This window comes from Jaculus jaculus, chromosome 18, assembly GCF_020740685.1.
Source record: "Jaculus jaculus isolate mJacJac1 chromosome 18, mJacJac1.mat.Y.cur, whole genome shotgun sequence".
Classification (NCBI taxonomy): Eukaryota; Metazoa; Chordata; class Mammalia; order Rodentia; family Dipodidae; genus Jaculus; species Jaculus jaculus.
In genome coordinates this window covers 22,690,335-22,712,146 of record NC_059119.1, presented here as the reverse complement: position 1 = coordinate 22,712,146, position 21,812 = coordinate 22,690,335, and the positions used below count along the sequence as shown (strand labels likewise).

General features: G+C 40.6%; 1 protein-coding gene across 10 annotated transcripts in view; it reads right to left on the bottom strand.

Annotated features, from left to right (window-relative positions):
• Window positions 1–21,812, bottom strand: part of Nrg3 (neuregulin 3) — a 1,113,809-nt gene that overhangs the window by 262,371 nt on the left and 829,626 nt on the right. For 9 of the 10 annotated variants that reach the window (XM_045137824.1, XM_045137830.1, XM_045137828.1 and 6 more), the window contains exon 3: window positions 14,823–14,896. In XM_045137824.1, the coding sequence (XP_044993759.1) occupies window positions 14,823–14,896 (74 nt within the window). Of the gene's footprint in view, window positions 1–6,960; window positions 6,991–14,822; window positions 14,897–21,812 lie in introns of those variants that run through there. The other variant, XM_045137833.1, reaches the window with a different exon arrangement.

Genomic DNA, 21,812 nt, shown 5'->3' with positions numbered 1-21,812 from the left:
CTCTTAATAATTGCTAACATATGTAGTTATTCATACCATATGTGTAGGTAATTGAGTTTTAAATTTCTCATTGTTCATGCTTAATTGAGAGGCAATGTTTAAAAATATCTAAAAAAATACAGCTATTTGGTCTACTACTTGTTCCATAACCGCTGAAATGGGTTAAACCCGTATTTGGAAAATTCCCTGCAGATATAATCACAATGCTTTGCTGAAAAGACAGGAAATCAGGAAAAATTAGAAGTTTGATAATCTCCTTGTGGTTTAAATCACAGTGGAAATCAAGTGTTTCTCTGCCAGATCAATTGCACAGTAATTCTCCCACAAAAGTTTCCTGAAAGGAGTGAAGTTTTGAGGATTCCAAAAGAAAATGGCAGCAGTTAAAACCCAGCCAATGCAGAGTGAGGAGACAATGTGCCTAATGAAAGATATGCATGTCATATTAGTGGCAGGTAGTTAATATTCAAAATACATTAACTAAAAATACAATATGTAACAAAATATATTTCCTAGACATGTCTCAATAGAAGGCATACAAATACCCAATAGGTATATGACAAACTGCTCAATGTAATTAAACATCAAGGAAATGAGAATCAAAGAATAAAATCTTGTCACTTGTGGCAACGCACATAGAACTAGAAACTGGAGGTTATGTTAAGTGAAGTCAATGAGGCACAGAATGACACCTGTCACGTGATCTGTCATAAGTGGAATCAAAGAGAGTTGATCTCATAGAAAAAGGAAAGAGGATGGGGGTTAGTAAGGGCTGTGGAGAAAGAGGGGTAAAGAGAGAGGGAGGGGCTGATCCACAGACACTAAGTTATAGTGAGATACAAATACTTTGTATACTGTTGCCCAGCACAGTGACACAGATCATACAGTGTATCATTTTCAAAAACCTAGGGAAAGTAGTTTGAATACATTTATTTATTTATTTCAATGTAGTGTCTCACTCTAGCTCACGCTGACCTGGCATTCACTATGTAGTCCCAAGCTGGCCTCAAACTCAGTGACCTTTCCTACCTCTGCCTCCCAACTTCTGGGATTAAAGGTGTGTGCCACCATACCTGTCCTTATTTTTTTTTTTTTTTAATAATCCTGCAATGATGAGTGTCTATACAAATTTTCAACTCGATTGAAGCCTTATACTATGGACACATGTATTGTAACATCATATTGGAACCCCATGGATACATGTGATTATATGTTTTTATTCATGGGTTAAATTTAAGTGTATGATTAGAATAAATGTTTTTCATGACTCCTCGCTACAAATTAAAGAGTATTTTATTGCAATTAAACTTTATTAACCCCTGGCAGAAAACACTTGGAAGGCTGGAGTACAGAATTAGCAGGTTTCAAATTATTAGAAAAATAACACTTTTAATTTTTATGTATTTATTTGCAAGGAAAGGGAGAGAATGAGAGAGAAGGAATCAGATCTCCAGGGCCTCTTGCCACTGCAAGCAAACCCCATAAACATGCACCAGTTCGTGCATCTGGCTTAAAATAGGTAGTGGGGAATCGAACCTGAGCTGTCAGGCTTTGTAAGCAAATACCTGTAATTGCTGAACCATTTCCTCCACTATAAAATTACCATAGTTAAGTGTCAGTGATGTATGACGAAGTGTAGAAAGGGGCTTACTGCAACACTTAGCACAGTTCTCATTCATGAAACCACCTCTGTTGGAATTTGAAATATGAACAGTACCGAAAGAAAAAACCCAATTCCTTTGTCTCTGATGACTCCCATCCCTATGGTCAATTTTTATAATTCAGCGCTCACTTCTGTAATCCACATTATTTGTGTGTCCAATTCTTAAAACTATATAAAAACTGAAGCAGAGACGGTGGTATCCTATTTGAAATAATGATGGTAATGGCTCAAACCATTTCATGTCAGTTACACAAGAGTGAAATTGCTCTATCATACTCTATTAAAACAGCTCTCGTAGAAAGAGGATAGAGTACATATAACTTGGTATAGTTGTTCTCCTGGCAACATATAAAGTACCATCCAAACACACAGATAATCCTGCTATTTTATCTTCAAATGAACAGCTCTTGGGACTACAATACACCTAAGTAGGTATATTTGTGAAGGCCTAATTAGTACAGATGAATATTGTGGTTATTCCTACATTTTATACAGAGTGGTTATAACTCTGGTTATAACAAAGAGTGCATGTAATGCTGTTATGTTGGATGTAATTTATTCAATGTAGATTTACAGAAAAATCATGAGTGGAAAGAATAAGGTAATGTTAGATGCCATGATGACCAGTTTAATTTTGTGGTTATTTTATTTATTTTTTATTATTTTGTTTCTACTCTGCAGGCATCTTGGGTCAAATTTTATATAATTTTCCTTAGGTTATTCTTAGTACTCAATATTTGGAAAGTTCTAGACAAATGGGCTTTTGAAATATTCACAAAAGATTTCCCCTCATATAATTTCTTCATTGGAAAAAAAAAAAAAAGAGGACTCAATTAGGTAAAGGAAGCTACATTAATGTATCATGTCTCAGTAAAAAGTCAATTACACAGACCTTGTTCATTGTGAGTTGGTCCAGGATACCCTTCAGATGCCAAAATTGTTGGATGATCATGTCCCTACTGTACAAGAGTACAGTATTTGCATATAAACTACTTGCACACTCTGTGTCCTTTAAATAATCTCTGTATTATTTATAATACCCAGTATAATGTAAAAGCTATGTAAATAACTATTATGCTGTATTATTCAGGGAATGAGAGAGAAAGGTCTATACATGTTGAGTATGGACATAATTTCCATTTTAGTCAGTGTTGGTTAAATCCTCTGTTGCAGAGGGCCACCTTCCTAATGAATATAGAAATTAATGGCAAAAATAGCTATGAAAGTAAACTATATTGAGGACTGAACCAACACAGGCCTCAGCACAGCTCATCTGAATAATAATAACCTTATCAAGATTCATGAAGCTGGAGGGTGAGGACCAAGGGCATCCAAAAGCTGAGTCCAAGCTCCCACCCAGCATGGACAACCTCAGGGCAGGGAGCTCATGGGGGAAAGCAAATCCTAGCTTCTCCCAAGCCCGGGTATGTGTGCTCACTGCACAAATACCAACAGCGCTGCCAAGAATTTTCCTGTAGAAAGTCATATTGTGAGTAGAATGGGGTCCTGGTGATGGAAAATCCTGATGACCAAAGAAACCCCAGGAGCTACCCTTGGTAGGCTTATGTGGAACTATGAGGGGCCTCTCTCTGAGCTCACCAGACCCTCCCTGACTGAAGTCATACTTAGAGAAATCAATACTCAGATACTACAAGTACATTTTCTCTCATTTCTCTGAGCCCACTCTTACATTATTTTTGAAATAAACACACAAATGTATATGTTTGTACATTTTAATTTCAGTGACAATGTGGTCCTGCATCACAGAGCTACCACTAGATGGAGAGCAGAAATTCCACAAATCTTCAAAGATCCTTGATCAACGAACACATGATCTGTGAGAGTGCATCAGATTATTCAGTACATCTTGTTGCAGCATTATTTGACTCTCTTGAATCATTGTTGCTGATTACAAATTACACACCTAAATTTTAGATAGATTCTGTCTGCACTAATTTATTTGGCAAAATATTATGAGAAAAGTCTCAATATTAGTACACAGAAATTTTCTTAATAACTAATAAGTTGTACTACATAAAGCAAATTTTCTGTCTCCAAAAGCATGAATAAAATAATAATTCAGATACACTAACATAGTAGTTATTAACCTTCAGAGTAATAAATTTTTTATTTAGCTTTTTTTTTTCTTTGAAAGAATGTGTCATATAATCCACCCTAGCTTCAAACAAAGGAAAGATAATTAGAGCCCAGACTGAACTAAATACTGAAATCATGTATGAAAAAAAGTGGAAGGACTGACTTGATCTCAGTTGTAGGATACTTTCTTAATATATACAAAAGTCAGTTCCAACCCCAGCATTACATACACATGCAGAGAAATTGACTTAACTTTTCTAGGGGAAAGTTGATCACAGTATATGAAAAGATTAGACAGTAATCTGTTCAACATGCTGGATCTCATGTTACAGAGATTTCTCATAATATTCATCAGTCAGTATGATTGTGTATTATTTGAAACTTACTAAATACACTAACAAATAATTGGCTTAATATTATACCCTTGTAATTGTATGCTTGTAAAAATGACATTTAAAAATATTTTTATTTATTTATTACAGACAGAGAGAGGGGGAGGAAGAGAGAGAGGAGGAGGAAGGGAGGGAGGGAGAACGAGAGAGAGAGAATGTGTGTGCCAGGGCCTCTAGCCACTGCAAAGGAACTCCAGATGCATGGGCCACCTTGTACATCTGGCTTATGTGGGACCTGGAGAATTGAACCTGGATCCTTAGGCTTCACAAGCAAGCACCTTAACCCTTAAACCATCTCTCCAGCCCCCAAATAACATTTTTATCATGGCATAGTCTTTAAAACAAAGAGTAAGAAATAACATAGGATAACACAATGCTGAGGAAAAACTGTGACACATCAATTGGAAGCATGAAAGGAGCTGACAAGAGATGCAGAGAATCACCCCAATATGGAGTCAAAGAGTTATTCTGCAACAAGCCAGGAACCTGATTCTTTTGTCACATTTTATCATGTCAATAAAATGGATAGCAGACAATGATGTGTGAGACAAATTATCACATGTAGAATGTATCATTTGATAGCATATGATCTGCATTACTGCCTTTGGACATGCAAAAGGGAAAGGAGAGACACGAAAACTTGCCAGGTTTCTTTCCAGAAGTCTGGATGAAGGTGACACTGGAATGAGTTTCTCCAGAGCAGGCTGAGCTGTGGACAACCTGGAGGCCACCTCAGAGAACTGAGGTCTCATTGGCAGCTGTCTAAGTCCAGACCAACAGGCCTCCTCAGGAGGTAAGAATAGTCTATTATTGTCCCATCAGAAGCAGAAGCTGGGAGCAACCCAGGGAGTCAGAGAACTGAGGGAAACCAGGGTGGTTGTAATTCTCTATGGGTTCATGAGCACTGCTTCCACTGGGTTACTTAAAGCTAGATACGTGTATTTTCTGTGAAAATTCAGGTAGTGGAATGGTAGGCATTAATTATATGGTATCTCTGAATTAAGTACTATGGGTAATTTTTTTTTATCTTAAAAATTTATTTGCTGTCATAAAAGTGGAGCTTTGTCATGCATGATTGGTGAATTTTGGTGTTTTATGTAACTGAAAAGGATAGACTTCAACAGGCCAATTACACATGTGAAAAATGCCCCAGTGATAGAAATGATGGACTTAATGGGACTCATGGAAACTTGGTCAAAATCAGATAACCCCTTGTCCTCTGCTAAACCCAGAGATATTATTAGGAGTAGCAAAATTTACAACGATATTATGGCCACAGCAGTTCACACTATGCAAGAGATGTCACTGTTTCTAGAAGATTCTAGCCTGAAACACATGCAATTTTTATTTGTGCTCTCAAGAATCTGCCTTTTCTGCATTAAATTTGTTAATGGAAATTTCCTTCCTACTGGGCCCTCACCCTCTGGTCTGAGTGGTGCCCATGCAGTTAGCCTGCATACAGCTTGTGCAAATCTACCATGCCCTGTGTGAGAAACATGCAATGTTCCCTCTTAGCCTTTCCTGAGAACTCTCCCTCCACTTTTCCTGAATTTTCATGACTTCTCCATCTTTGTTATTTCCCAAGGCTGCCATGTCTTTTCTATGTGCTTTTTAGCCTCATCATGCAACTGGAGGTATTTGAGATTAAACAGTAAGTACAGGAGTATGAGTTTATTGATGGTAGATGCTATGCTCTGACTATGTCTCCACAAATTCCACATGCTGAAACCTAACCTCCAATGTGGTGGCATGGGGGAAGGACATGAGGGCAAAGCTTCTTTCCCTACATAAAGAGGAAGTGACAAAGGACCATCTATGTCACAGGTGCCTTGCCTGACACTGCCTCTTTCCAGTATCCACAATGGTGAGATGCCAATTTTCCTTGTTTGTAAGCCTGTCCATCTACGGCTATACTGTTATAGACTCCCATGCATGAAGACTAGGTTCTATACCATGTTTCCCATGTGTACTTCATGACACAGTAAAGTGGGCAATACACAAGTAAAGACATGCATTATTTTGGCTATGTCTTCTAGGTAGTATGTGCCACATTGAAAACTGTCACCTTCTTTTAACTAGCAGGGAATCTTTCCACAGACAGAAATAAGTGTTTGAAAACACTGATTTGCTTAAGGCCATGCTGCAACAAGGAAGTGGTCACAGGATTAGAATCTCTGGCTCCCAATTCAGAGTATCTTTTATTAATCCTATATGACTCCTGACATAAATAACATGTGTTTCTATATATTCCATGCAGCTAGAAAGGGAAGACTCTGGGGCTTAGGTCTCTTGGAGGAAACTGGTGCTATTTTTCAAGGAAACAGTGAGTTTGCTTCATAAATTCACCCTGGCCCCCCGGCCACATATTGGCTCTTACAGACTTGTTTTCATACATTTTTTTCTCCCTCCATCCAAATCTGAGAGGGGAGTACATTCTGCCCTGGATGTGAATGTGGGAGGGAGGGGTTGTTGGGGGAAGTGACCATCTTTTGAACAGCCTAGTACACAAGGAATGATCGAATTCTGCATCATTGCTCCTGAAGACAGCTGAGAAGTTGAGCCCTCTTCACTGGTTCCTTTTTCTGGGCTGTGCTCTTTCTTAGACTAGACCCATATACTCTCCATGGTAGATTTGTTTTTGAACTCATAAAGTGAATATCCCTAGGAGCTGAGACAGACAAGCCCAGTTTTTTGTTTTTTTTTTTGTTGTTGTTGTTGTTTTGCGGGGGGAGGGTGGTGATGATGGAAAGTCTAGCCTCATTTCATCCTTTGGACTAGTTTTCTCCAGAACTGCATCCAGACTATGGTGCTGGCCTCTTCAAGATACTCTGAGAGCAGGAGCTGAGATCCAAAGAAACCGTTGAGGATAGATGAGTGTCAGCACATATGAACTATAGCTGGAGGCTGTCTTCCACCCTCTCAGAACAGACCACTTCAAGCGCTTGCAGCTGTGGGCCAAAGCTTGGTCCTGCAGACTCGTTCCCTACTGCAGCTGCCATGGTGATACTGGCTTTGGGGTGCTGGAGGGGGAGGGAGGCACATGGAGGTCTGATGTGGCTTCATTTATCCGTGAGGAGGACCCTCACTGTAAAGGGCATCTTCTCTATGCCATCCCTTCCTGATTCCACTGTGAATCAATTCCAAGTACCCATCTGGCCAGGGTTCTAGTGAACACTGAAGTCGGCATGCACAAAAGAGCATATATCAGCTTCAACCCTTAGTCCATGCCTCTTCCATAGCCTCGGCTGATATGGTCAGGATGAGAAATCAAGGCAGGGGTCATTAGGCTGACCCATTATTTGTGAGGAACACCAACTACATTAGAAATAGTGAAGCTCACTGCTGCTGCCCCTGAGCAGGGTACAAGGGCAGACATATGTGCTCTAAGATGGCTGCATTAGGTAGTTATGAGTCTTCCTCAGAAGGCTATCTCCTCACTATCCTCATTAAAGTCCATTCCCCTCACCCCCTTACTTTCTACTTGAATCTCTGCTGATCAGAGTAGGACCCACAGTTTCCTACTGACTACACAGGAATGACAGTCATGCATATTGTTTTCTTTTTTTTCTTAAACAGATATCTTAACACTCCGTGTGTGTGTGTGTGTGTGTGTGTGTGTGTGTGTGTGTGTGTGTTGCAAAATAAGCTTATCTTACAGGTTCTTTGAAGATAGGTATTAGAAGTTTCTACACTACCACTTTCCAGAACCCAGATACTTATTATAACAGTTATCTTGGTGACATCTTTACATCATTCCCCCCAAGTACATGCAATATGGGAATTTTTTTAAAGAAAGCATGTATTGTCAAGGGTACATGTCTCTGACCAACACTCAATTTTCTAGGATAATATGAAGAGTTACAACATCTAAACCTTTATGTGATGAGATTTTTAGGCAGGAGAAACATGCCCTTAGCAAATAGGTGGAGAGGGATGAAAGGAAGAAGAGGTGGAGTGAAGAAACAGGATAGAGGGTGAAAAACGGAGAGTATTGGAACACCTCTTATTGTCAAGCATGAAGTCACTCCAAAGATTTCATGAGCAGCAAATTAAACAATCCTTCAGCAAGACTTTTGACAAGGAAATTTCATTAGGGACTTAAATCTCTGTGGAAGCTCAAGTTGCCGCGTTAAGATATGAAAATTGTGCAAATATTGTTCCTCAGAATGATGTTTGCCGCAGGTCATTGAGTTTCAGTCAATGAAATGCCAAGTGATAAATGTCCTGTTGAAAAATAACGAGAGAGGAAGGGCTCCAGGAGAGGGACGAAGAGCCCGACGGTGGGGAGCAAAGGCCCTAGAGTCATTTGGAGAAGAAGTGAGGCTCCCGAGTTAACTGGCTATGTGACCTTGAGCTAGTTTATCTAGTATCTCAGAGGGACTCATTTCCACATCAATAACATGCAGGCAATCTCCAGTACACTGCCTGCTAGCCCGGGTTGTGGAGGTTTAATGAAATAATCCAGTCAAGCCCTTTGGCACCATACCTGGCATGTGTAATGTTTACACATTAGGAGTGATTACAGTGATGGGTAAGATGGGGGGGCTGCTGTTCATTTGGCACCAGCTGCCAATCTCTGATATACCCAAAGGTACCACTGCAACCCTTGCTCACGTGAGTCTTGGGAGGCAGAATGAACGGCTATAGTTTATTGGGACAAATGCCACTGCAAATTCATCCCAGTGTTTACAAATAAGCATGTTATACTCCCTTATGGGCCTGTAGGGGGTCTGCACAGCCAAAATCCTGACTGCATGCCCTTGGGTTAATATAAACTTAGTAGATAGTAGCTGTGGGATGAATTTAGTGGCAACGTGAGTAAATATACACATGTAGGAATAGGTGATGCATGCTTGTGCCATTTAAAATTTTTGTCTCAGGGACTCATCTATGTACGCTTAATGCTTGACTAGCCTTGATTCTTGTGTTTCAAGAATTTCTGGAATTTTGACTCTTACAGAAACATACTATTTTTCAGAAAACAAGACCCCTGATTCTAAAACCCACACTCTAAAAGTCCCTTTCAGCAATCAGTGTAGTATATTTTTCTACCTTTGGGGCAAAGGCTATTCAGATTGAATTATTATGTAAAAATATTTAAAAATTTCTTTTAAATTTTTTTCATTTTTATTTATTTATTTGAGAGTAACAGAGAGAGAAAGAGGCAGATAGAGAGAGAATGGGCGCACCAGGGCTTCTAACCATTGCAAATGAACTCCAGATGCGTGCGCCCCCTTGTGCATCTGGCTAACACATGGGTCCTGGAGAATCGAACTTCAAACCGGGGTCCTTAGGCTTCACAGGCAAGCGCTTAACTGCTAAGCCATCTCTCCAGCCCCGTAAAAGTAATTTTATATTTGATAGTCACAATTAATAGAAACAGCTCATGCACCTGGCATTTTTTTTTAATTTTTATTTTTTTGCACCTGGCATTTTAATGTCAATTTAATAGAACAAAGGGTGGGGTAGGCTGTTTTAAGTGCAATCCTCTTAGTTTAATACACAGTATTTATTTCAGAAGTACATATGTGGTAGTTTGATTCAGGTGTCCCCCATAAACTTAGGTGTCCTGAACGCTACGTTCCCAGCTGATGGAGGTTTGGAAATTAATGCCTTCTGGAGGCAGTGTATTGTTGGGGGGTGGGCTTATGGGTGTTGTAGCCAGTTTCCCCTTGCCAGTGTTTGTCTTGTTCCTGTTGTTCACCTTATGTGGGCCAGGGGGTGATGTCCTCCCTCTGCTCATGTTATAATTTTCCCCTGCCACCATGGAGCTTCCCCATTGAGCCTGTAAGCCAAAATAAACCTCTTTTCCCCACAAGCAACGCAAACCTGACTGCAACAGTAAAGTGGTACCAAGGAGTGGGATTGCTGCTAGACACCTGACTGTGTGGCTTTGGCCTTTTGGAGCTGATTTTCAATAGGAATGTGGGAGGATTTGAAACCTTGGCTTAAGATACACCTTGCAGTGCTGTAAATACAGCTTGATGGACTATTCTGGTCAAAGTCGAAAGACCTGAATGCAATAAGAATTATGTACTGTGAGGTTTGCCTTATGAGGGTGAGAAAGATCTTTGCTTGGACTGGGCTAGAGGCAGTTTATGTGAAAGGCTTGTTGTTATGCCTATGTCCTGAGAAGTTGTGCAGGATTGCCTCAGGTAGAAATGAACTGGTGTGAGCAGAGGGATATGGCACAGAAAGAAAAATCTTTGGGTGAACTGCTGCCTGTTCAGCTGCAATTGAGCATTTACAACCTTTGAGACTGGGCCAGCTGACCTGCACTGGGGCAGCACTAAGGATGTAGACTCTTCTTTTTTTTTTATTTATTTTTATTTATTTATTTATTTGAGAGCAACAGACACAGAGAGAAAGACAGATAGAGGGAGAGAGAGAGAATGGGCGTGCCAGGGCCTCCAGCCTCTGGAAACAAACTCCAGACGCGTGCGCCCCCTTGTGCATCTGGCTAACGTGGGACCTGGGGAACTGAGCCTCGAACCAGGGTCCTTAGGCTTCACAGGCAAGTGCTTAACCGCTAAGCCATCTCTCCAGCCCGGATGTAGACTCTTTTGAAGGGGCCTGAGTGCTCAAGGAGTTTCCTGTTCTTTAAATCTGTGATATTACCCCCTGGATTAACAAATTGGCACCCTACCTTGTATTGTGGGATATACAAAATGCAGGGAAGGGAGGGTCATTGAGTTTGCAACGCACTCTTGTGGTTTGGAAAAGGCCATGGGCAGGGTGAAGCAGGATTGCCTGCATGGAGACCCAGTGGAGCTGTGAGGATGAACCGTGGATTGCAGTGGAGACCCAGTGGAGATGCCGGGACCACGAGATGGCTGCTGAGGAAAGCTGCTGACCCTGGATGTAATTTTTAAGGACTGTGTGAGTAGTCTTGGTGGAGGGGCAGAATTGGAACTCCAGAGACCTGTTGCTGGTTAGAATTATCGGACGTGGAGTCTTGTCACTGGTTAGAGTTGTTGAACTTGGAGCTACAGAGTTTGGTGTTTGCCATGTTTAAATCATGTATTGCTTGAAGCCTGGAGGGATGGCTTAGAGGTTAAGGCATTTGCCTGCAAAGCCAAAGAACCCAGGATAAATTGCCCAGAACCCACGTTAGCCAGATGCACAAGGGGACACACACATATAAAGTTCATTTGTAATGGCCAGAGGCCCTGGCATACCCATTCTCTCTCCTCTTTTCTTTGTCAAATAAATAAATAATATAAATCATGTATTGCTTGAGTAATTCTTTACTATGCTCAATGCCATCTTTTGCAGTGTGAATGTTTATTCTCTATCATTATGGGTTTGGGGGGATTTTTGGTATTATGGATCAGTTAAAAGATCTTGGACTATGGGGATGTATGAATATCATTGGAATTGAAAAGGATGGGAACCTTTAAAGTTGGATGAACACACTGCATTTTACATCACATATAGTTAACAGTTTATGGGGGCCAGGGGTGTAATGTGGTAGTTTGATTCAGGTGTCCCCATAAAGTTAGGTGTTCTGAATGCTGGGTTCCCAGCTGATGGAGATTTGGGAATTAATTCCTTCTGGAGGTGGTGTATTGTTGGGGGCGGGCTTATAGGTGTTATAGCCAGTTTTCCCATGCCAGTGTTTGGCACACTCTCTTGTTCCCGTTGTTCACCTTATGTGGGCCAGGGGGTGATGTCCACCCTCTGCTCATGCCATAGATTCCCCCTGCCATCAGGGAGCTTCCCCTCAAGCCTAAAAGCCAAAATAAACCTCTTTTTCCCACAAGCTGCTCTTGGTTGGGTGATTTCTCCAGCAATGCAAACCTGATCGCGACAGCATGCGTTAATGCACTGAATGTCCCTGTGTGTGGAAGACTTGAATCTTCCTGGATAGTGACTCTCATTACAGGAGCAATTTTCTTTGAGGCATAGTCATTAAGCGGGGGAGGGGGGGTGTCTTATACTTTGGTAATGATGGACTTTGAAACCCAGTTAGATTGAAAAATTTGATTAGATTGTTTAAAGAGAATTTATTTGGGCTGAGGAGATATCTCAGTCAGTCATGTGCTTGCCACATAACTGGCAGGACCAGAGTTTACTCCTCAGTACTCACCAGTACTGATGTAAAAAAATTCTGGGCATGGTGACACCCAACAGTGATCCCAGCAGTGGGAAGCAGAGACAGCAGCATCCCAGTGTGAAAAAAATCCTATCTCAAAAAAGTATTCCCACGAATGACAGCTGAGGCTGTCCTCTGGCTTCTGTGTGCACCCACACATACATGTGCAAACACATACATGCCTATTTAAAACCAGACATGCTGTTAGTTCCTGTGTGTCATACATAAGGCCTTGCCTAGAATCCTATATCGGATAGACTTCTCACAGCTACATGTGAGCCAGGGGCCGGGGTAACAGAAGGCAAGACGGAGAGAAAGGTGGGGTGGAAGAAGGGAACAGTAACATAAAGGTAAACACGGAAAGGGAGAAAGAATGAAAACGCAAAAGAAAGGAGACGCATGAAGGGTCATTTTTAGAAACACTCAGAAAGAGTCATGCCCATTTTTTTTATGTGAGCTTCCTGATGACCCAGATCGTGAATCTCCCACCACACTGTGAAGGGATTGCTCGCTAACAGCTGCCCATGACACACGGGGAAACCACACAGCGCAACTAGAACCGCCTATCAGACGCCCGCCTGACAACTAACCACAACAACAGGACGCAGAAACCCCGGAACGGGGCACTAACACCATCTACCCTGGCCATTCCCAGAGTACAGGGCTGCACATTTTGGACAACAGGAATTGCCAAGGCTGGAGTGGTTGTTGGCTTCATTCTCAGAGGAGGGCTAAGTCACCTGGCCAAGACAAAACACATTTAAATTAAAGGGAAAAGGTTTCTTGTGTAAGTTCAGGTTTTCTTAAGAAAATGTGACTAGAAATCATGAGAAAAATGAAAATCCACATTTTGAAAAGATGTTGATAAGAGGGTCAGATGTTCATTATATTGAAAGCTTTTCGGTGCCAGCATGGTGGCTCACGCCTTTAATCCTTGCATCTGGGAGGCAGAGGTAGGAGGATGGCTTTGAGTTGGAGGCCACCCTGAGACTACATAATGAATTCCAGGTCAGCCTGGGCTAGAGCGAAACCCCATCTCAAAACAAACAAACAAACAAACAAACAAACACCCTCATGAACTCTGTGGGCAAACCTCTGCCTATAGTCAACACAAACCACTTTTCTGGTCTGTTATACTGTTGAGATACACAGCACTGTAACATTGCCTGATGCTTTTGAAATGCCTGTCATTTTCCTCATTGAGCTAAATTGCTGATCCAATAAAAACCATTCTTTGCCAGTTATTCAGTTGCAGCTGTCATTGAAACAGCAAAAAATTCCTTGCAGAAAAAATAAATTCATGGGCTGGAGAGATGGCTTAGCAGTTAAGGCATTTGCGTCCATAGCCAAAAGACCCAGGTTCAATTTCTGAGGACTCACATAAACCAGATGCACAAGGTGGTACATGTGTCTGGGGTTCGTTTGCATTGGATGGAGGCCCTGGCATGCTCATTCTCTCTTGTTCTCTCTCTCTCTTTGCCTCTATCTCTTCCCCTCTCTCACAAATAAATAAATGAATAAAATAAAATATTCAAAATAATTTAAAAATTCACATGTAATCAGAACTAGGCATTTTCAATGAGAAGTTACTTTTGAATTTTTAATACAAACTGAAACTAATAATTAGTAATTTTTTTCATGTCAGAATACCTTCTCTCTCTGAAGAAATAATAATTTCCATACAACTGCACTCGCTAATATGAAAACAGTATTTCTCTGAATGAATGGGTTTTTCAAAGATAGTTTGAAAATGTCTTATGTAACTATATGTGCATATTTCAGTGAGGTCAACATTAATTACTTTCCCTTTGTCACAAATTACCAGCCAAGTATCCGAAGCAATAGGAAAAATACAGTTATAACATTTTTGGGTCGATAATAGGCTATTTCTCTATGTCCTTACTGTCATAACAGGGTGATGTTGGGAACAAGTCTGAGAGCAAAGCGGTAAGGTTCATGTTGTGGCTAGAATGTGAAATAGTGTCCTGCGGGCTATGTGTCTGAACACTTGGTTCCTTGGGTGGTTGTCACAGTATGGGGAGATTGTGGATTTGTGACATGGAGCCTTGCTAGAGGAAGTGTGTCACTGGTGTGGCCTTGAAGTTTCTCCTCTGCTTCTAGCGTATGGATGCAATGTGAGCAGTCAGCCTCGTGTCTTTCTATTTTTTTTTTTTAAATATATCTTGCAGCTATGCCTTCTCTAGGATGGACAGTATCTCTTCAAACTGTAAGTCAGAATAAACCCTTCCTTGCTTAAGCTCTGGCTTTTTCAGGTGTTTGATCACAGAAGCAATAAAGTAACACAGTTTGCCTGGAGTTGTTCCCAGCACAAATTGCAAGTTGTATTCACTCTGGAGGTCAGAGCTTACACTGGATAGACCTAGATGGAGTTAACTCCTCACATGCTTTGAAAATTGACATCTGTTCCCACCTGTCCTTGGTTGCTGTCAGAGACAAACAGGTGACATACAAACTTGAAGAGAGCGAACCTTCACTCAGAGGTGGGGCTGCCCATGTATTTCATGACAGAGAAAGAGAGAGAGAGAGAGAGAGAGGGAGAAAGGAGGGTTTGACCTACTTGGATCCGATAAGATGGAGTCTGTTTTGGGCAGGAACTGATCACAACGGACACCTTGGTAGCCTTCTTTGCACCTGGGAAAAGGAGAAGACACATCAAGTTACATGCATGTGGCTGTGGCAGATCCAAGATTTCAACAAGTAAAATAGCCATTCATTAACATAAATGTGAGTACAGTATACTCAGGCTTTGACAGTATTTCATGTTGTGTCTGATACCCATGGGAAGATTCTAGATTTTATTTCAGTGCAAAATCCAAAACAAAAATAAAAAGAACACATCTTTATCTTCATAGCTGTGTGCAAAAACCATAAGAAATAGGGTTTATAGCATTTCAACAAGCTCCTTTCAACAATCTGAAAATGGCTTCCCCCATATCGTCATTCTGTATTAGGCATAGGTACATTCCTTTAAACATTCTGCTGGTCTGAAAAATCTACTCAAGGACATACTGCAAACACTTTTAATAAAAACACTTTACATCAATTGTGTAGTTTGTCTACCATTTTATTTCTTGGTGTTTAGCTATACATTTTTTTTTAAATTTTTCATTCTTTTATTTATTGATTTATTTGCAAGAAGGGTGGCAGAGAAAGAAAGAATGACTATGAATGGGTGCACCTGGGCCTTTAGCCCTTGCAAATGGGGCGCGTAGCTCAGTGGTAGGGCACTTGACTGCAAATGAACTCCAGATGCAGCAGCACTTTTTGCATCTGGCCATACATGGGTCCTGGGGAATCAAACCTGCTGAGTCAACTCTCCAGACCTTCACTAATTTCACGTGCTAATTTTGCTTTTGAAAACTTCTTAGCTACTCTTTCCTCCAGTGTCACCTAACTGCTTTGCCAGAAATACTAGTGCTTCACCTAGATAGGAGCGAGAGACATCTTTCTAAGCTCACATTCTCTCTGGTTCTCCCCCGCCAACCCGCCCCACAAAACATGGACAAAGTGCACAGCTTCTGTCAAGCATCGTGCAAGGGAACTATCCTGAGGCAGGCACCATTTGGGGACTAGGAATGTGCCTGGAAGCAAGGGTAAAGGGGCATGTCACCACCACAGCCCCACCAGAACATCCATGTCACTCAGTCAGGACTAACTGGCCAGCTGAAACAAGAGCATTGCATTGACTGGCTGCTCAAGGAACAAATATAGCTGGGGCCCAAACACTGCCTCTCAGAATGGTCTTTTTCTTTTTTTCTTTCTTTCTTTTTTTTTTTTTTTTTAAGTGGGAAGGTGGCATTTACTGGTTTGCTTGAACCTTAATCTGTCATGCCCACTTACAGAGGCAGAAGCTGTGCCGCTGACATCAACATCAGAACTGAAAAATAATCTTGTGCTGGTAAGAAATCTATGACATAGACCAAAAAAAAAAAAAAAAAAAGAATCAGAGCCTGTTTTATTAGAGAGGACGACCGAATTCCTTAGAACATGCTTGATTTTGAAGTGTAATAAAGTGTAAGGCAAGGTTTATTGCAGCCAGAATGGAAATATTGAAAGGCATCAGGTCATTTTTCTTCTAAATTTTGAACCAAATTGGAACTAGGGTAACAAGGTAGGCTCTCCCCAACACTTGTTAAATGCTGACATTCTGAAGTGTGTATGACAATTTTCCTCATAGGCTGAGAACAAAGACATCTGATATGCATGGACTATCCCAGAAATCTCAGACTATTGAAAATTTGTTCATGCAGACCTATTTTTACCATCCTTAAAAATTATTGCACTTGAAATAAAATATTCATATTGTTGGTTTCCTAATGGTAAAACATCAGAAGATACTTAAGACTGAATTACATATATGAGGAATGAAATAAACATTTTCTGAGGGCTGTCCTGATGTTGACATGCTTCCCTAGTTTAATTTTCATTTCCTCATGATGACAACTGATGTCCTGGACGTGGGCTGCCAATGCATTTGCTTTCTGGAGATTTTTATTTCCAACATATCTGTGAGATTTTTCTTTGGTGTTTATATCTTTAACATGAAAGTGGTATCCTATAGGAATGGCAGATTTTAAAGGGAAATTCTCTAATATTTTTGTTTTGTTTCTCTTTCCTTGTTAAAGGTTCTTTGTTACTCAAAATAATGTATTCAATTTTTGTGCAGAAAAGAAAATGAGCCAAGAGGTTAGAGATACGGCAAAACAGTTTAACATTGGACTAGAGTTTGAGCCCACACTAGAGAGTCCAGGCCTCATAGGGAATCAGGAAAACTGCAGGTTGAGCACTTTCCCATTGCCTGCACACACCTGTGAGCTCTGGGAAATAGCATGGTGGTACCACAGCTACCTATTTCTGGCTAGAAAACCCACCAGGAGCAGCATGATCACATGTACAGCCACCCCGAACCCCGTTCCTCTGTGAAGTCATGGCTAATTGGTGCTGGGTCTACAAAACAACATATTAAAATTCTCATTTAAAAATCACACATGTATCACCTTGTTAAGTTCAGACTTATTCTAACGTGCAGTTGGAACTCTGCTACTTGGTAATGCCAATGAAGTGGACAGGATTCAGGGCACTGTTAGCACGAATTCAAAGGGGAAAAAGTCTCCAGATGTCTGTGTTGCGCAGATTGATTTCTGAAGGCCTTTTGTCAGGACAATAGGAACACCTTTGGAGAAACACCATGTCACTTGTTTTTTTGTTTGGCTTGCTTTGCAGGGCGGTAAGTGTGTTTGGCTTGCTGCATTTTTATTTTCTCGTTAAAAGACACAAGTATAAAACACAAGGGGAAATTAATAGGCTGATATGGTAGGATTGTTCATCTCAGAACAGCAGCAACAACAACATTAAGTACTTGTGAAACCTTTAGTGGGAAATATAGTTTTATTTTAAATAGTGCAAGTCTTGCTGTAGCTAGCACTTATTGCTTTTCACTCTGCATTGCTGGGCAAGCCTCGCTGGTTCATGAGGTCTTTGTCATCTGTATTCTTTGTTCCCGAGAAAACTTTCAGCACGGCCACTATATCAAAAATCACAACCGACACCAGTTGTTACTTTTTATATTTGGATTCTATAGCTATATGGCCTAGAGAACCTGCTGAAAACATGAAGCACAGCTGGGTGGACAAAACAGTTGTGTAAAGAAAATGAGAAAATTGTAAACAAACACGAAAGTGAGAGACACAAATTCAGTTTGCTTGAGCTGAGGCATTTTACAGTGGACAAAATTAGCCACAAGTCCCGTGCATCTACTGAGGTAAAAAGCTGTGTCTTTGAAAGCCTGTGAATTTCTGAACGTGCTTTTACAGTCTCATGTGAAGAAATAATGGAGAGGAAGAGTGTTGAAACGACAGTATCCATAGCAGAAGAGTGTAAGCAGAATGCTGCAGAAAATATCTACGGTAAAGTTCCCCAGAAATCAGAGCGTGATCTCTGGTCTTGGTGGATCAGATGTGTGGGGAGGTGGGTGAACAAACTCCAAGCCCAGCTTGAGTCTGATCATAGGTCTGTCACTTGCTGAACCTCAGAATAACATCACAACCTAGGACCACCTTCAGGGAGGAAGGGGTGAAGACGTGTCATTTCAAATGCAGGTATCACATTCCCCCTGGCCCTGTCTTTCACTCTTCAAGATCTATTCTTACCCCTTCTCACCGGTCTAGCTGTATCTACAAATAACAGGTATACCGTTCTAACAGGGTTCCTCTTTATACTGTCTCTAGGGAATGGTGGCTGGCTCTAGCAAAACAATTTAAGAGGCAATCCATGACCAAATGTAGGGACATGAATATGAGCCAAGATGAAGAAATGCAAAATGCATTATCTCTGGGCTGGAATTCAATACTTGTTTTGTCTGGTGTGGCGAAATTGAAACTGTCAGCATTTCCTTAGGGAGCTCACCCTGCATGCAGCCAACCCCGAGGTATAGGCTTTTAAAATGACCTGGTCAGATGTTGATGTTCCCACAGAAACTACCAGTTTAAAGCCATAACAGGGATCATCAACCCACCATAACATCCAGGCTATTTGCACCTCTTCTCCTACATTTTTGACATGCCAGTTCATTAAGTGGAGCAAGTTTCCAAGATAAGATTGAGCCAATGGAATGAGTGAATATAAATGACAGGTGAGTCCCTGATTTTTACCAACATCCCCCTATGCCTCCACATTAGTTCTGAATTTTTCCTTTGGTCTTGTGATAGGCAAATACAGTGAAACAAGTACAAAAATAAACATCAACAATGTTTCACAGAGTGAATTGTCCTCATCTCTTCTTCCTTCTTTGCTCTTTCCTGTTGGGAAGTGTTGTCTTAGCTTTCCTGACACCTTCTCTGTGGCACTCTCACTTTCAGGGCCATGGTCACTTACACAGGTGGGCCAGCTCACCCACGGTCTTTTACTACCCATCTTCGTTTATATCATGATGAACAGCGCTTGGGTTGCCATTTTCCACTTGGCTTCATGGGAATGTATTTAAGTAAATTATAGTGTCTTTGTTTCCAGTTTCAACCCAATTCAAATGGGCCTGATACCAGTAAAAATATAAACACCCAAACATAGATGATAAACCACACTTACATTTTGTCTACTTTTTTATCTAAACACCTTAGACCTTGTATCTATAAAGATTAATTTTATATGATGAAAGGAAAAACCAAAGAGTACAAATCTACTAAGTTGTCAGCTAGATTCCTGTGCTGGACTTGGTCTCTACATCTGTGGGATGTAGACATACTTCCTTTCTGTGACCTTGGCTTTAAACACATGTTTAACTATTGGGAATCAATTGGCGCTATGAAGGAAATGGAGGCAGGCAACCTGTTAAGGTTTGTTTCCTGACTGCAGAAACTTTTCTTAAAAAGAAAGTTGGACATTACTTTTTTATGAGATAGGAAAGTAATTGGGCAATAATGGACAACCCTACTTATTTTAAGGGGGCCTATTAAAGGTTGATTTGTAAAAGAACAACACCTCTTAGTTTTCTACACTATCTTCTGCCAAAACCAAACTAGGAAGATGGCTATGGATAAACTGTGTGTTGCCCAAGGAGGAGTAACTGAATTCAGACTCCCACAAAGTCTGACAGCTGATGACTTGACGGTCCATCAGGAATCCCAGTATGTGCATGGCAAGAAGGGAAGGGTCAGGACCATTTCCTGGAAGCTCACAGGCCAGCAGTGAACAATGAAAAAGGTCCTCTCTCCAATAAGGTGGAAGTAAGGGCTGGTATCCAAAGTTCTCCTCTACACTCCAGGTATACTGTGTCATGCATATGAACTGGTCTGCATACACATACGCGTGCGTGCGCGCGTGCGCACACACACACACACACACACACACACACGCACACGCACACGTCAAACCGAATTAACAAACAACAACAACAAAAAAGATGGATCCATGGTAATTTGTTAATTGCCCAGCATCAGGGCGATGGGGATGGAAAAGCCATAGCTCAAATGCAGCATGGTCTGAATGATAATTATATGCTGGACCAACCAGAAACTTCTCCCTAAGGAACCAGAGACACAGCTATTGGCTCAAAAACATGATTGACATTAGAACAAATTCCCATACGTAGCCACTCATCACATGAAACAGAGTGAAGTTTGATGGCACTGATTAAAGTGCAAGCTTTATTTAGCTGAATTGAGAATTTAATTAAGCATTCTGATTTTAAAAAGGAGCACTAATTAAGACAGCAAGATCTTTACGTTAGCCAACTTGTGTTAGCATTACCTGTAGATTGACAGACTGGCCTTTTTACAACTAATAAAAAAAAGGAAAATAATAGACAAATGAATTTTAAATTGGATTATTATAAATTTTAGGATAGCAGCTTTCTTCTGGTAGAGGTTTTCCAGTGTATTATCAGTAGTTTTTAAACATATCACAAATTCCATAGTTGATTTCAATTGTTAAATCACAAATCTCAAGAAAACATAAGCTTGTCTTTAGAAATATTTGGATATAAAAATAGGACATTTAAAAAAAAAAAAAAAACATGAAACTGTTGTGATTTCAGGTATGAGTTTGAACCCTTCTGCCCCAAATTGAGCATGTAGGCTGGCCACAGTCATGGAGCCAAAAAGAAGAGTCTAACGTATGAAACAGATGCAACAGCAAATGTTGTCGACTCCGTTTCGAAACCTTCTTACATTGGGTGGACTACCGCACTATGTGTCTAGCAGCTACAACAGCATGTACAGTATTGGCCAATTACAGTCCCATAGAGTCAGTAGCTCATTCATTCATATCAGTTACTTTTACTCTTTATTATGGACCATCTCCACTCAGGGAAGCTTCGGTATGAATTAACATTTTTTGCTCTTAATAGTGAAGTCTTCTTCTACTTGCTTATGACCTTCCCATCACCCTTACTAACTCAGTTTTAAAATATATAAGATGGAACAAAGACACTTGAACCTGGGGACGCAGTACAGTAGTATTCTGAGAAATGTTATGGGATGAAGAGTCCATCCTACCCTTGATAGTTTTGATTTTTACCACATCTGTAATGAAAAATCTATTTTTAATGTAAAGAAATATACAAGACTAACAGGGCATACTTGAGTGATATAGTCATAATTTTAATACATCAGATATTATGAAATAATCATTATCCCTATAACAAACTATTAATATGTTTCATGTACAATAATGGCAGGCGGAGAGTAGATAGTTGGGGTTTTATTTCATGTCAATCTGAGAAAATGCTAGTACACAAAATACCTCCTAGTATACAAAACATCTATTGTGACAAATGTGAGATTCTGGTCTTCAAAGGAGATAACTTGCTAGGTGGAAAAGCATGTCCTTTTGATATAGTATGGACTCCAATTCTGCCTTGGAGAATGATGGAAAGAAGTATAATGGTCCATGAATGACCGCAGCATTATCAGGTGCTCAGCTCTGAATGGGGCGGCCAGGTCTTGATGCAGGGGGTGCATTCACGTGTGCACACAGACACGCGTGAAATCAGACATGCCATGCGTGTAACTGCATCTAATAGCAGACAATTAAAATAGTTTCTGCTCTAACT